Genomic DNA, 16,294 nt, shown 5'->3' on the forward strand with positions numbered 1-16,294 from the left:
CGGGCCCCCCCTCCCCAGCCATGTGGGCCCAATCCTGGAGGCCACAGATTTCCAAACAGGTTGTGAGCAACTGTTCCAACGATCACATGATCCCTTTCAGCACCAATGACCTGCCATGTCATTTCCAACACCCAACATCAAGCCATGGTGGCAGGGAACTGGCTGCAATGTTAAGAAATGAACATCAGAAGCTCAGCTCAGCCTGTGCTCGCCCACCTCCACCTACCAATGACAGTGATTTAACTTTTGGATATTAATGCAAGGTCCGGATTTGTCCTACTTTAAGTGAACCTTGCAATTTTTGCTGTGTTGTCAGCATGATCCCACCCCTCCCCTGCCACTGTGTAGACACAGACTTTTCCACTGATGCCCAACTGACTGGTTCACTTTGTCTTGATAGGACTGCCACCTCCCCTGTACCACAATACAATGCCTTGTTCAAACTAGGCCACATGAATGGACTTTCCATCTCGCCAACAACGTTGTAGTCTGTTGGCTCTGTACTAGTAAACAAATTCCAAAACAGCTAGTGCTCTGAGAATCCATCCACGGATGTTAGGGGGAGCTTGGGCTACTTGATTAAAGCCTAAACTTCTAGAGGGCATAACCTTTATTCACACGGTTCATATATAACTGTCAACAACTTTGCTTTGTAACTTTGTAATGGGCCACTAGTTATGTAACATCTGCCACATTAGGCCTTGGTGGTCTTCCAAGTCTGATTCATATAATCTGCTCTATGTGGTAATTGGAATTGAGTGATAAGGTACATGGCCCAGGTATGAAAATCTTTTTTTTTTTTTTTTTTAACCCTAAACATAAAATTTCATTCTTGACCTTGAGATCAGTATATGTAACAAAATAATCTCAAGTCAGGGTATACCTACAAGCTTTTTTCAGCTTTTGACCACATCTTGTGGCCTTATGTCACATTAACATTCAGTACAGAAAATGCCAGTGAATGGACCTTGAACTGATTATTTTGTCACAAACTACTTTTACTCCAATAAAGCTTTTAAATCACCCAGGGACTAGTTTAATTTAGTACTTCATCCTATTAACTAATTTAATAGAGAGTTATAACCTGACATGAATGGCTGAAGTTCAACAATGAAAGCATTTCCATTGAAACCAAAGGCACTGATTTACTGCTAAGACGTTATTGTAATACATAAGCCAGGTCACATGCCCTTGGTGAGAAACAGATGAGTCACTTAGAGTTTAAATTTCACAGGGTGCAGTCACGTCCTGTCATTCCTCACTTACAGTCAATAGGCTGGATGCTTGTGACTTCAGTGTGAGATGGTAATGTGTGAGTAAGAATATTTTGTGCCTTATGATATTTACCCTAATCGATATCTACCCTAATATGCAACTTTTAACAAACACTGCGTTCACAGTATTGGCTACCATTTGTTCACACAAGTATAGACTTCTAACTCTGATGAAAATCACAGCACAAAAAGAATCTGAAAATAAAGAAGCAAAACTAGTCAAAGAAAACCTACATTTTAATGCTTAAGCATGGATGTGAGACATGCACAAAGCCTATAAGCTATAAGCAACTGGTGGGGTGGGGGGCAATGGCAGGCCCAGGCCGCTGGGCGGTGGATGATATCTCCAGTGCCACTCATCCTCTGGGGCCCGGTTGCTAATGGGGCTGGGGTGGGTGGGGGATACTTGGATAGGCTCGGATACTAGGGCAGCAGAAAGGTAGGACCACCCCCCCGGGACACCAACCTGCTCCATTTTTAGGTTTCTGCTCTTGTGCGCACAATGTGAACTTGAACTTCTCCGCTTTCTTAAAATAAGGTGGCAATCTTGGGATTATCTTGAACCTGCAGTGAGTGCTGCCGACCTAAATAATGCTCGCTACCAGGCACTCAAGACTGAAATGGATCAGACTGCCAGCAGCTGCAGAGGCATGGTTTTACACGTCTAATTCTTGGGGTCTGAAAGAATTCTGGAGAGGGGCGACAACATGCAGCAGTGAATTTGGAAACAGAGAACGACTGGTTTTGAGTCATGTTAGTGACTGCTGGTCATTTTGATCAATCGCCTCTGGGGCACATTATGCATTACATTTAATAATATGTAGATGCTCTGTTGATTGAGCATTGGCCACAAAGACTATGGCTATGCACAGATGTATCTGCAGCCCCAACAATAAACCAACAATGAATCCTGTCAATAGGTCAAGATTGCTATTTACAACACGAGCTGGAACGGCTTCATCTCAAGTTACAGCAAGGGTTGTGGAGGTGAAGAAATACCATATGCCATTGAACAGGAGGAGCTGTGCTGCCTGGCTAACTTACAATTAGTGCAGCAACTGACAGTCAGCAGTGTTGGAAACAGATGGAATAGCATGCCAAGGTTTGTTGGAGGAGGGGCAGCTAAAGAGCAATCGAGCTGGGGAAGGAGCTGGGCTTAGGACTGGAGTTCACGATGATGTTGGTTTTCTTTGCAGGTTTGTTCTATTTTTATTGGACTCCTACGAGCAGGAGAGGGGCACTAGAAAGAGGGATGAAGTCGAGCAGTACAGCAGCAGGCCAGCGAAAGAGAACAGGCCAGAGGGAGAGAGCAGGCGAGCAGCGTAAGAGAACCATACACTTGCCTTGAGGAGACTGAATGAGAGATACAGGCGAAGAGGAAAGAAAGGAATCTGAAAAAATAAAAAGGACAGAAGAATGATCATCTTAGAAGAGAAGAACTCCTATCCACTGCACCCATTCAAAGAAAGGCATTTAAAATCAAGAGAAAACAAGAGTTAATAACTTATCCAGCCTTAACAACTTTACATGCTAAACAAGACTACTTCAAATGAAGCTCAGACACACTTTTAACAGAGATGCATATGCTCTACTCCAGTAAACCTACAATAACTAACACATGCACTTACATTTGCTATGCAGACATACACAGAGGTACTTCCCACATATTAACTATGACCAAAACACCACTGCTTCTTCTCCTCTACTTCTCCGTCGGTATATGTTGCTACGATAGAAACCAGCAGGACACAAAGTGAAGTGGACAGCCCTATCCAACAGCCCTGTCCGAATGCTTTTGGTCTGGGGCTGGTTTAGAAGTCCCAGCGCTATCTCACCCCCATCCGACACCTTTGGGATGAAGTGGACCGCTGACTGTGAGCCAGACCTGACCAACTGCATCACGTCAATCGTTTCATATTGAGCTCCATCGTTTATTTCGTTGTATTACAAAGAACACTCTTTATGGCAATATATGTTTTGTCATAGACAGCACTTTGATTCTTCTACACATTCAGGTAATATGCGTAGATGCAACACAAACAAACATGGAGGAGAGTGAACCTGACACAGAACAGAGTCAATCTGACCAGCAAGGACAAAGAGAAGAAAAACCATCCAAATACAATTAAAGAAATTATTATCATCATTATTATTGTTAGTATTTGAGTAAATAATTCAAAATGTAATAAGAAATGGGCCTCTCCATGTTGTCACTTTATATGACCTTCGAGAACATGTGCTGTATTGGGATATGTTTCGTTCTTTGGATCTGAGACGACCTGTACATATAACATATAGCACAGCTCTAGGCTGGAGTGTTACGGTCTGTGTATTTCTGGCCCAGCAGTGTAACTTTGCAACAATTTCCCTTTTGTGTTTGAGGACATAATGTCTTCCATTCTGAGAACAGCCTCCATCAAGTTCAAGCCTAAGTGTTCACACCTCATTCTCCTTTGTCACCAGACAGGTTGGGAATGCTAGCAGAGAAATATCTTGAGTCATGGGAAAGGACTGAAGCAGTGTGAGACTTTCAGGTTTACCCAGGGAGGGGTAGAGTCTCTCTCCAGGTCAGCTCAGGTGCAGTATGTACAGGCTGGGCAGGTTGGTGCTGCCGCTGCAGCATTCCTTCTCATACATTCATACCACTGTGACCCTCTTAACACAGCACACTTTCACTTCTCAGCCACAATCCAGTCTCTAAATCTGACTTGTGTTTCCACATTTGTCAGAAATAATTGGTGGGGGTAGGCTTAAAAGGGCTGCTAGAAGATAACTGCTCAAAAAAAAAAGGGAACAAAAAAAAAAGAACTTCAATAAAATATCAAATAACAGTTCACATCCTTATGAGCATTACAATTAAAGGCATGCATTAGTGTTGTGGTTTGGTTGAACTGTACTGCACATTTACAAAGCCTCACATTCGTCACAATCCAATAGATTGTGATGTATGTGAGGCTTTGGAAATAACACACAGCAACATACAGATCTAAAGAGGACTACACATGAGTGCATGTGACAGTGGTCTGGACACAGAGAGGAAGACGCAAAGCTGAATACATGAATTCATTCATTCAGAAAACTATTACAGAAATCAGCAGAGATGTCCAACTGTGCAGCCAAAGGACAGCCGAGTACAAAAGTGCTGTTAGATCAGTTGAGTTTACTGAACATTTGTTGTTTAAAGCCTTAGTCTATTTGATGATAGCATCCCAGTGATAGTCCAAAATCTGGTCTCCTTTAAACTCTGGTTTCCACCAACTCCAGAGGCAGAGATCTGGCTCTGGGGCTGCTACGTGCAGCACTTTCTTTTGGCTTTTAGCTAAAAACAGCTGCTGGAAATGAGGCTCAAGAGATCAGAGTGTGTGGGCCATACAGCTCCCAGTATGAGCTTAAAGAGGCCGAAAACCTCTGTGAGCTGACACCTGACACAGTGACACAGTCACTGGAGTCACTGTTAATATATAAAGTACTGATGACTGCAGCATTAAGACACACAGTTACATTCCAGATACCACAGTTACTCTGTGTCACTAGCAGACAGGAAGCAGAATCAGCTTTGCCACTGTGATCTTGGGCTTCTTAGGCTCATGTAGTAGAGCAGTGATGCTGCGGGCCGGGTCAACTGCGTAATGCCTGCCACCCCCCTCCCCCTATATGATCGCTTCTGTGACCTCAGTGATGTGGTCCGCTCCAGCAGGGAGTGGAGGAAGGAGGGCAGCGTTGTGTGCAGGGACGGAGAGGCAGAAGGGACTCAGTGTTCCTTCAAGCTCTGCTTGTGTGCTTCACTTTAAAGCAGTTTACAGTGATCACAACGTTAACCTGCGTGGTGTGCACTCTTAGCAGTCACACTGCAGGGTTAGGAAGCAACCCATTAGTACAGCTCATTAGTACAGCACTACGTTTGGGACACCACTACCTACAGTAATTGGAGTTCACTGTTCAGTATGAATTCACTTCTCTGCTCTGGTACTGGTTTACATAACATCTGATGAGTTAACGTTTGTCCTGTTTTTTTCCATGGAGGTAACGGATCAAAGTGAAAAGTGGCGTCAGTAATCCACCAGTAATATAAAAAGGACAGTCTGCTCATAATAGAACAATCCTCTGAGGAGGGATGAGCCCAGAGACTGCTGTAACACTGAACAAGGAGGTACAGCTATCAAGCCGTGAGCTGAGAATTACCGTTAAGTGTCTGCGTGCTGCAACAATCTGTGTTAATCACAAATGCATGCAATGCAGCAATACATAGACCGAGTCAGAAGCTAACTTCCCCCGAAAAGCTGATGCAATGTAGTTTGAGAAATGAGGTCCTAATTTTGAAGTGTGCCACTTCCTTTGTGACTAGTGTCACTCATCAGTGTGCGAGTGGATGTGGAATGGGCTCAGCTACAGACAGAAGCTGAGAGGCGGGCCAGGCCATCTGTTAGCAGTGACGTCCACAGACTCTCAGAGAAACCTACTCCTGCCTACTATCAATAATTTGACTTCGACTTGGCTGCTTTTGATCGTTAAGCTATCGTCACTGCAAATCAACACTTCCTGTGCATGTTTCAAATTCAAAGCCTGTCAGGAAAGCCCATTTCCACTGATGACCTCACTTTGCAGCTGAAGTAAATAACAGCTGCTATTTGAGAATATTTTCATATTTCACAGAGCTGGATCACTCTTACCAGCCATTTTACTAATTTATCATGATTTCTTCCTGTAATCACAGTTCAAAGAAACACCTTTTCACCAAAAACAAGTTGTTTACAAGTTGAAGAAAGTGAGATCCAAATTTGCAATGATTGGAAGTTCTCTGAGTAGGAAGAGCACATCTACAAACATAGTCTTTCTGTATGAGGTGGATGCAGAATAGGACCAAAAGCCCATATTTGGAGGTGACTATGGCTAAACAACCATGATCACTGATGAGTTTGGTCAGGGCTTAGGGTGAGAAATTCTGATTCTGGCAGACAAAAACGAGCTCCATCAGAAGCTCATTAAAGGCTGTGGCAGTGCATCTTATTTACTGCTGCGTGAGCCACTTCTGAATATTTAAAGTGTGCTATAGGTGAGTGAATCCCAAGCTATATACGGGGGGAAAAAAGTACAAAGTTCTCTGAGATTGGAGCCGTCTAGAACTGTTGACTAGACAGTCCATCCATTCTTTATCTACGCTGCTTATCCAGCATTATCATTTGTTCATTGTTGCCATCTTACTATACATCAAATGACTAAGCATGGAGAGAACCATGGTCCAAAAGGCTTTCTGATGGGAATTCAAGTGCTTATTGTGTCCCAGTAGATTTGCAGAGACGTTTGTGTACAATTTTTGCCCTCCTGGACTTAACAGGATCAAGCTGAGGCATCATGTGCCACGCCCTGCCACACCCAGCTCAACGCCCATTACCACATGGGTCACGCAGCATTCTTTAAAACCTACAAGGCTTTCGGTTAACACAACATGCCGTTGAAGCATTTTCAAATGGCTCACATGTTGTGGCTGATTGAACCACAGAGTTCAAATCACACACACACACACACACACACACACATGCAGTGATGGAGAAGCTGCCACTCCCTTTTACACAATAAGCTGTCAATAAGGCCCCAGGAGACAACGCTGTCCCTGTGTTTTAATTAGGCTAGTCTAGACTGTGTAGTCTGAACATCTAAAAAGAGTACTAGCCTGGGGTGGTGTCACTTATTAGACAGAAAGGAGATAGATGATAGTACTGAAGCTCTTCAGGCGTGATGTTTTGTTCTGGACTGTCACCAACATCTAGGCACCGACAGAAAAAGGGCAATGCGCCTTTAAGAGGTCCTCCCTTTCCTGGCAGTTGCCCAGTAACAATGCATCTGCAGTGCAGAGCATCGCAGCATGTAGCGCCCACAACGCTTTGTCACCCCAGACCTCCCGATAAAAACTGTCACGTAAACACAATGTACTCGTCAATAAGCACACGCACCTCGTGCTGCATCATGTAAGACAACGTTAACGGTCATTCAGCTACACATTTCAATTCGGCTGAAATCAAACGCACCAAGCACCACGTATTTGAAAAGAAAAGTCTCCCTTTTTCAAATTGGCCCGCTAATCAGTCAGTCTGTGATAACGCCACTCAGCGGGGAGCCGTGTGAACCGACGTGCCGCTGCCGGGCTGAGCCCCTCGGTGCCCCCTCAGCCCCGAGCCCCACGGTGGCACGCTGACAACCGGCCTTCGGTGTGATGTTGTCAGGAGACAGCGGCGCGGATCAGGCCGCAGGTCCACAGACACCGCGGGGCAGGACTGTACCAGGTATGGTCAGCCAGCACGGGTGTTCACATCGCAGCTGAGACACGGGAGCAGCGCTTCCACACAACAATGGCTACAGGTCTACATTTCATCATTGCGCCACGGACTTCTTGTTTCCCCATGAAACCAGAAATATCTTATGTCAGTAAACACAAACGGACACACGTATGGTTTCATAGTGGTGAAACATTGAGTTCAAACCGCCATTTGGCTCGTTAACTCAACGTTCTTACCGGACAGCTTGGACTCTTTGGCAGCAGAATTGTGTCCGTCGGCAAACCCCTGCGACGATGATATCTGGGTGGACTGAGTCATTGGATCCATTTTAATGTAGTTTTAAAACAACTGCACAAAGGCGGCGAAGCGTCTATCGTCTCTTTGTAAATGCTCGTATACTGTAGACGTCGTCTGGCTTTCCTCTGATTTCCCCAAGAGCGGGACTCGGCTCCGCAACTTCACGCACCGTCCGAGCACTGTGGGCTGTGCAGAGATGGAGAGAAACAAGGCGGACTGTCATGGAGGACGGAGAAAACATGTCGGCCGAGACACGTTCACGGGCTCTGCTCAAGCTCCGATGTCTCAACTTCAACCTGACCAACAGGACGCGTCACTGCGTGCAGGGTCCGATCACATAAAACCAGCGAGTGGCTATAAGTGTTATAATCATCACGTTTTCCTCTGTGCTCTCTGCCTTTGAAAACCTATTCCAGGAACTAATACTCAAGTAAGTCGGTAAAATGCAGCCGTTCGTGTTGTGAAGTGCAGAAATGTCCGACAGCATTGAACGCAGCAGCAGGAATATTCCTGAACACTGACACCATGTTGTACCTGCTCTGAGCTGCAGCGGGCTCCTCCTGCCTGCTTCGGCCATTAGCTGGAAAGTCACTGGGATGCTGCGTTAGACAGCTGAGTAAATTATACCAAAATTATTTCTGCTAAACAGTTTGTTTATTGGTTTGAATGCATACTCTGATGGGAGTTCGAGCTGTTTGTAAGAAAACCAGCCGTGGCCACACATTAAATTGTCTTGAATAATAAATTAAAGATTCAGTGGATTTAAGGCTACAGTCCAACTCTGCACAATGGGAAACAGTGCAGGTTTTAACGTAGCCTGTTTTCCATTATGTAATGGTTACCTTTGTTCCATTTCGAGGCAGTGCATCACACGGAGGCACCATGCTGCCCTCTACCGGGAAAGTTTGGAATGACGCATTATGAACTACATTTCCCAGCATACACGGGAGGAGAGCGTGCGCGCAGTGGATCAGATCTCTAAGCGCGGGGATGGGCCCGCGGAGGGTCAGCTGCGGCCCACATGTCGTTCTGAGATCTGCTCCGTGACGCCCGCGTGGAGAGAGAGGAAAGGCAGCGCGAGCGAGTCTGGAGCGGAGTGAAGTGCGCGGCAAAAAGGGGACACAAACAAAAACATGTGGCCGAGGCTGTGAGAAAGCAGACGGGTATGTAGTCTCCGGAGCTGGGCTCCTCTCCAGTGGCCGCACAGGAGAGCGGGTCCGGGCTGCGGCACTTTGTGGCGCTATATCGAGAGTGTTCGGGGAATGGTGTTATCTAAAAGTGGTGGGTTTAGCTAACTAGTAGCTCGTTAGCTTGTTAGCCTCTTCATTCAGCCAGATGCTCCCAAGCTGTCTGTCACTGTTTCTGCCGCGGGAGATTTCTGCACTTGAGCTCTCTTAGTTCCTTAAACACCGTAGTGTTCACTCAGCAGAGCAGCACCACCAGCAAGCCTAAATGGGTAGCTGGCGTTAACTTAGTAAAGTTAGCTAGTTAGCCTAACGTAAACCAACCCGGCTAGCTAATGAATTAATGAACTGGGGTGTTTCGGTGTGTATTCAGAGACTGAGCGCATTTATGATCTGCCTCAACATCCCAGTCAAGAAGCTCTTAACGCTTTTATTTGCAGCTTTGCATCGTATTAGTGTCCGTGTGCAGCAGCGGGGGTGCCCCGCCCACCACAGCCCCACACAGGGGCCGCGTTCACGGACCCGGCGTCCGTCCGTCCGTCCGTCTGTCCGCGGAGCAGCGCTGTGCAGGGGGCTGCAGCTGCTCCGTGGGGGGGTCTCTGCCCACGTCCGTGTCTGGTTTTGGTTAACGTCCTCGTCCCACAGTAGCGCAGTGATCAGGGCTGGGACTGTGAGGACACACCTGTGTAACTTGTGTGAAGCCCTTTGCTACATCTGTAGATGTGTTGCTATAGGGATTATACCAAAGAGCAGCACACAGGATTTAAAAACATCTAGTATTTAGAAATCTATTTTAATTTTCCGAATGTAAAGTGAAATAGGTTGTTTTTATAGCCTTTAGGTAGATCTCTGTTAAAGAATGTTCAGCCTTTTGGAAATGTTAATGTGCTGTAAATGTGGAATTTTTAGGGAACTAATCTGGCAGTATTCAGTATTTACTGGCCAATAATAATAATAATAATAATCCACTGATCAGTAAATCCAGCTGTGTGCATCACAGCCTGATGGATGATCCTCCTCTGGAGTCAAAAACTATTAAAAACACATCAGTGATGTGACTGTTCGCTGGCTGACTGGTTCCTTTTTTCAAAAGTGAAACTCTTTATTTGAGAGGTGTTTCTGAAAGAATTAAACGTTGAGTGGGAACCACTGGGTTTGGAGCTTAGAGCCACAGACAGGACAACAGAAAGTAGAGGATCAGAAAAATGATTTGAAGAGCTGTCTTTTGACTTTACCTACTTTCCGCAGCATCACTGATGTGGAGCTGAGCTGACGGCTGGAACTTTCAGTACTGCAGGAGAGGACATCATGGGATTACACTCGGCTCAGAAGAAGCACTTTCCCCTGCGGGGGATCGACGGCGTGGTTCAACTGTTTGATGCTGAGCTCCATAAGTCTGAGCCAGACCTAGCCCTTCTCTCCCTGGTCCTGGGTTTTGTTGAACACTTCCTTGCTGTGAACAGGGTCATCCCCATTAACGTTCCGGGGGTTCGGTTTGAGCCGCTGGAGCCGGACTGTCCCAATTCATGCTTCCCCACGGTGGAGCTGGGCATGATTTCTGCACTGTACGAGCGCTTCACGGCCCAGATCCGCGGTGCGGTGGACCTGTCCCAGTACAGGAGGAATGCTGCAGGGTCCAGCAGGGAGCTGGTGAAGAAAGTGTCTGACGTAATCTGGAACAGTCTCAGCCGCTCTTATTTCAAGGACCGGGCCCACATCCAGTCCCTCTTCAGTCTCATCACTGGTACAACATTACAAGTATTATAATGAAATGAGCTTGTTTGGAGAGTATTGACTTAGTGATGCAGAATTGCTGAAAATAATTCTTTGTTCAATTTGACCCAGGTACCAAACTGGACAGCTCCGGTGTGGCATTTGCTGTGGTGGCAGCCTGCCAGGTTCTAGGTCTGAAGGACGTCCACCTGGCACTGTCTGAGGACCACGCCTGGGTGATTTTCAGCAAGAACGGTGAAGAGACAGCTGAGGTCACCTGGCACGGAAAGGGTAACGAGGACCGACGAGGACAAACAGTCACAACAGGAGTCAGTGAGAAGGTGAGGCCTACCTCCAGTTATCTGAATAATGATGGAACAGCAGCCAGACCCTGTTCAAAGTCAAAAGACAAACAATAGCTCAAGATGTATGAGTGCGTCATGTATGTGAGCCCTTTGTGACACCAGAAAAGATCATTAAACCACATGAGGTTCAGTGACCTGCTCCCAGTCCCCTCGTGGATCTACGTGGCACTGATGATGCAGGATTACCTCACAAGTTACTCCACGTATCTTCATGTGTAAACCTCTCAGTCCGCTTGCACTAGTTCAGTGTGGTCTTGTCCTTTGGTCTGGACAAAGTGAGCCCAACTACGGGTGTGAAAGCAGCCTGCTCAGAGCTGTGGATTCTTTTATTATGGTGAATGCTCTCATATGTACAGCGATGAGGAAATGTCTCTAAATCCTAGAGCTTCTTTTTAGTCAAGTCAACATGAAGATAGCCATACAGTAGTGAGCATCATTTGACTAATGATGTCTAGTATCTGATGTTTACCTCCTGTGATTTTAAGATTCACATTGCTTTTCTGTGTGTACATGGTTGTGGTTGTGTCCCCTCCCCCCCTCAGAGCTGGCTGTATTTGAAGGGCTCCTACATGAAGTGTGACAGAAACATGGAGGTGGCCTTCATGATTTGTGCCATCAACCCCTCACTGGACCTGCACACTGACAGCTCTGAGCTCCTGCAGCTGCAGCAGGTGAGAGCTGCCTTGTAGTGAGCAGTGGCTTTGAAACCGGCATGATTGTTTAGAAATTGTCATCATCTGTTTCTTCTGAAACATCCACCGGTAACACCTGCTCTCAACACTTGACCCGGAAAAGTCAGTTAAATGTACTGATGCTGGCTGTGTCACGTTAAAAGTTCATCAGGAAAGAGCTCGATCGAGCCAGTGGAAGGCTGTTTATATGAAGTGATTGACTGACACTAGCTTAACAGCAAAGTAGAAGCAAGTGAAAACAATGTTTGAGTATGACATGACTCTTGCCCTGATGATCTCTTCCTTCTCCTCCCTGATTTAAAGAAACTCCTCTGGTTACTGTATGAACGCGGCGACCTGGACAGGTAAGAGCTAGTAAGAAACGAGACGTGTCTTAATGTCTCAGTGTGTTATAGACTGTCTGTCCAGTGTTCAGAAGATTTCCTCTCTTGAACGTACTCTGTAGTCCAGCCCTCATAAAGAGTTCATATGTAAGCCTTCTGAATTCCACACCCTCCTCCTGTTCTGCTCTGTGTACCAGGTATCCAATGGCCATGGGCACTCTGGCAGACCTTGAAGATCAGGAGCCAATCCCAGGCAAGGAGAACCCCCTGAAAATTCACCTCCAGGTAAGACTGTTTCCATCAGGCTGCACAGCACGTACACTGGCAGGATGTGAAGAAATGTTTCTGTGGGCTCCAGTGTTTCCCAACATGTGACAGCATACTTATGTAGTTGCTGCTTTTATCCAAAGGGACTTCCAGTGAGCCATGTGGCTACAACCCATAAACTGCAAGAATCATGCAAGTGCCTAAAATCCATCAATAATGATAAGCTGACCAGTGAATCATTGTACTGGCTCTATGGATCAGCACCACCATGTCATGGACTGTCCCGCCTCTGACGTGACATGAATGTGACAACGAATTGATTTTGTGCAATGAAAATTGTGTGGCGGTGTGGCGCAAACACTCCTTGTGTGTCTTTGCAGATCAACACGTATAAGAGGAAGTCATTTCTCCTGTGTTTGTGTGTGCTCTCTCTCAGGCTGTGAGTTCAGCTCAGAAGTACTACAACAACGAGCACATCTACCCCTACATGTACCTGGCCGGTTTCCACTACAGACACAGGAATGTGCGCGACGCTCTGAGGGCCTGGGCCGAGGCAGCTCAAGTCATGCAGGAGTGAGTTCACATATGCACTACTTTCTGTCATTTTAGTTGTTTTTTTTTGTACTATTATTAGAAAGCGACAGTGAAGAGGCAAACAGAGAATGGGGGCAAAGAGAGCCTGGGTGTGACATGGCTGGTATCGAGCCAGATTCAGTGTCTGACAGTGTTCATTTAACACAAGGAGTGTTTGTGTGTGCGCATCAGAAACACGTTTGTGAACCTTGTTTTTGTAGAAGTGGATTTTTCTACATTTCTATACAGCGCTAAACATTTTTGTGGAGAGAGTTATTTATGTAATTTAGCTTGATATTTGAATTCATTAATACTGAGGCCTGTGTGATTCCACAGTTGACAGCAGGGCTGTTGTGCTGTAAACAGGAAGGAGGTGGTCGTCCCACAGCGGCCTCAGCTCTGTCCAACATCTGTCCACACCAACACCAGGTGGCAGCAAAGGACTTGTGTTGTGACAACACTAAAAACTAAATGCTTTTAGCAGCGATATTCCATCAAAAAGAAGACTTAAAGTAGTACGAACAGCAATAGTGATGTGACAGCTGAGTTGGAGCTCTGGTTGAGATCGTTCCCTGGTGGTTTTCCTGACACATCCACACAGAGGCACCCAGTCTCCATCAGTTTGAGAGGCTGTGGTGAACCAGGAAGTGTCCAGCTCTCCCCTCCCTGTTCATGAGCTGCTGCTAAAAATACCAACAGTGACCCACCAGACCACACATTCCCTCCCCATCTATCGGCTTCCTCTTCCTGCTCCTCCATTGTTTTCCTGCTTTGACAGGGAGTGTGTGGAGCCTTTCGGTTCACTGCTCCTCCTGTCTGGACTGTTGCACTGCCTCTAGTGATCAATATGTCTCAGACAGAAGCCTCTGCTCATCTGAATGCTTTGTAGTGATGTCTTGTGGGAAAGTCACTGAGTAGATAGTAGAAGATGTGTGTGGCCTGTAGAGGACACTGTCAGACACATTTAACCCCCCCCCGTCAATATTAAAACTCCTTCTGCTCTCACAGCTATAACTATTTCCGTGAGGATGAGGAGATCTACAAGGAGTTCTTTGACATTGCAAATGATGTTATCCCCACCCTGCTGAAGGAGACGGCTGCTGCTGCAGAGAGTCTGGGGGAGGGCGGAGAGGGAGCAGACAAGGTGAGTATCCCCAACCAGGGAGCAGCTGCAGCACAGCACATCTGCTCACTTCATGTCATTTACAGTCTATAGCTCTTTAGTTTGGTCGTCAGTCGAAAGAAATGAATATGAGACCAAGACCCACCTGGTATCAGCATCCTGTGTGGAGGAGGATGATGATGATGATGATGATGATCACATCTGAGGATATCTCCAACCCAGTTAGAAACCTAATAAAAGTGCTCATTTTTCGTCACTGAAATAAAACCGGTGAGCCTCACAAACTGCAGTTGTCATGTAGAGCCAAGTTGTTACTGAACACACACCCACTGACTGCAGGTGGAACTGTGGAACCAGAAGGGAAACTTGCTGCTAACGGCCAACTTGTTCACAATGAACAGGCTAATGTTTAGGCATGTAGGAAATGATGTGAACCGGCCAGATTAGACTACATAACATAATAACCCCCTCCCTCCCCAATGTCTGTCAGGAACACCCCAAGCAGGCAGCAGCCCTCTCGGCCCTCCAGGACTCTGAATGCTTTGCCCACCTGCTGCAATTCTATGATGGTATCTGCAAGTGGGAGGAAGGCAGTCCCACGCCGGTCCTTCATGTGGGCTGGGCCACCTACCTGGTCCAGTCTCTGAGCCGCTTCGACGCTCAGGTGAGAAACCCAGAAAAGCTCTGTGTGTGTGTGTGTGTGTGTGTGTGTGTGTGTGCTCGAGAGAGGCCTGATGTGTCTGACATGCCGTGGTCTGATTCCTAAGGTGCGTCAGAAGGTGTCCATCATTACCAAAGAGCCAGAGTCCCAAGATGATGATGACCAGTCCAGTGATGACCCCCGGGAGGGCCGCAGACGAGGCCCCAGGAGAGAGTCCAAGCTGGAGGAGCAGAGCTCCTCTCCTCCTGCTGCCCCCACCTCTCCATCCACCCAGCCAGCAGCAGCAGCAGCCCAGCCCAAGAAGGTGGGAGAGGTAGGGGGCCGCCGACGCTCCTCTCAGGGCCTGCGGGGCGGGGACACCGAAGGAAAACCCAAGTCCCCAAGCCCAGACTGTGCGCCTTCACCGTCATCCCAGCAGCAGGCGTCCCCCTCCCCGGCCGGTCCTGTGGTCGTCTTCCAGAGTGAGAAGATGAAGGGGATGAAGGAGCTGCTGTGTGCAGCCAAGGTGAACTCCAGCGCCATCAAGCTGCAGCTCACGGCTCAGTCACAGGTCCAGATGAAGAGGCAGAAGAGCACAGCAGCCGGGGATTACTCCATGTCCTTCATGAAGCGGCAGCGCAAGTCGCTGTAAACCTGTTGACTGTTGTGGGAGGAGGGGCGGAGACTCTGTGGGACATACTGTGAACAGCAACGCGACACCTGATTAACCTCGCTTTGGTTTGTAAAACTTTTCCCTGTGTTTTCATGTGGAGGTCCAGTTCAGTCAGTCCTCATAGTTCCCAGCAGTATGTTTGACTTGCACACCTGAATGAAGCGTCCCATATCAAGTTTGAAGTGAACGAACGAGCATTTGATTCTGTCTTTATTTAACTACAGCCAGAAAACTGCCTGGTGTGATGGATTGTAAGCACTCACTCATCATTAGTTTGTGTATTAATTGGCAGCCAATTGCACACCGACTATCAACTTGTCATTGACTTACATGTGGATGTTTGAAGCCAAAGTAACGAGGATGACCAGAATACAACCTGGAGATGTGTAAATACCAACTTATACCATTAGGAACGTGTTCATGACTGAAGCCTTGGAAGTGATTCATTTAGGATAGTTACTGTGTAACATTGTCCACTTCTGCTCTATCTACAGCTTCTTTTTTGCTAGCTCTATGTTGCCTTACTTTGCCTTTGTTCTTTTCTAAAGTAGGTGGCCTTTAGTTTTGAGAATAGCTGAGCTAGGCCTATTTCTAATGATTAGAGAAGACCAGGAAGACCATGCACTGTTGAGACGGAGCCACATTAGGTGGCCCTATTTGCTTGATGACTTGTGGTTTTTGTTCTTGTTTTGTATCTTCGAGTAATAAAGACCTGATGAAAACCTGAGTGTGATCTGGTTGGCTTGTGTGTGTTCTGGAGGCACATGTTCACAGGAGTGACCTGTGAGAGGCTAATTACTGTAAAACTCTTTTTACACTGCGGACTCTTTTACAGTGCAGACTCTTTACAATGTGAACTCTTTACAGTGCAGACTTTTTTTGTGTGGGCTCTTTT

General features: G+C 46.7%; 2 protein-coding genes across 4 annotated transcripts in view; one reads left to right on the forward strand and one right to left on the reverse strand.

The window, feature by feature from the left end:
* Positions 1-8,062, reverse strand: part of rtn3 (reticulon 3) — a 30,197-nt gene extending 22,135 nt beyond the window's left edge. For 2 of the 3 annotated variants that reach the window (XM_070854334.1, XM_070854333.1), the window contains exons 1-2: positions 7,786-8,062; positions 2,618-2,665 (exon numbers count right to left, since the gene is read on the reverse strand). In XM_070854334.1, coding sequence (XP_070710435.1) covers positions 2,618-2,665; positions 7,786-7,876 — 139 coding nt within the window. In that variant the 5' untranslated portion in view covers positions 7,877-8,062. The remainder of the gene's footprint in view (positions 1-2,617; positions 2,666-7,785) is intronic. The other variant, XM_070854335.1, reaches the window with a different exon arrangement.
* An 857-nt stretch (positions 8,063-8,919) lies between these two features.
* Positions 8,920-16,126, forward strand: men1 (multiple endocrine neoplasia I). The gene is made up of 10 exons (XM_070854976.1): positions 8,920-9,009; positions 10,279-10,774; positions 10,876-11,084; positions 11,651-11,779; positions 12,104-12,144; positions 12,321-12,408; positions 12,827-12,963; positions 13,972-14,107; positions 14,577-14,750; positions 14,854-16,126. The coding sequence occupies exons 2-10, from the start codon at positions 10,339-10,341 to the stop codon at positions 15,376-15,378; spliced, it is 1,875 nt and encodes a 624-aa protein (XP_070711077.1). The 5' UTR covers positions 8,920-9,009; positions 10,279-10,338; the 3' UTR covers positions 15,379-16,126.
* Positions 16,127-16,294: the final 168 nt, after the last annotated feature.

This window comes from Pempheris klunzingeri, chromosome 23, assembly GCF_042242105.1.
Source record: "Pempheris klunzingeri isolate RE-2024b chromosome 23, fPemKlu1.hap1, whole genome shotgun sequence".
Classification (NCBI taxonomy): Eukaryota; Metazoa; Chordata; class Actinopteri; order Acropomatiformes; family Pempheridae; genus Pempheris; species Pempheris klunzingeri.

What these genes read in the sequence shown, in the direction of transcription:
- men1 (XM_070854976.1), top strand. Translation starts at nt 10,339, where the DNA reads ATGGGATTACACTCGGCTCAGAAGAAGCACTTTCCCCTGCGGGGGATC. An exon ending in CAACAGGAGTCAGTGAGAAG is followed by an intron (nt 11,085 to 11,650) that starts GTGAGGCCTACC and finishes TCCCCCCCTCAG; the next exon opens with AGCTGGCTGTATTTGAAGGG. An exon ending in GCAGCTCAAGTCATGCAGGA is followed by an intron (nt 12,964 to 13,971) that starts GTGAGTTCACAT and finishes CTGCTCTCACAG; the next exon opens with CTATAACTATTTCCGTGAGG.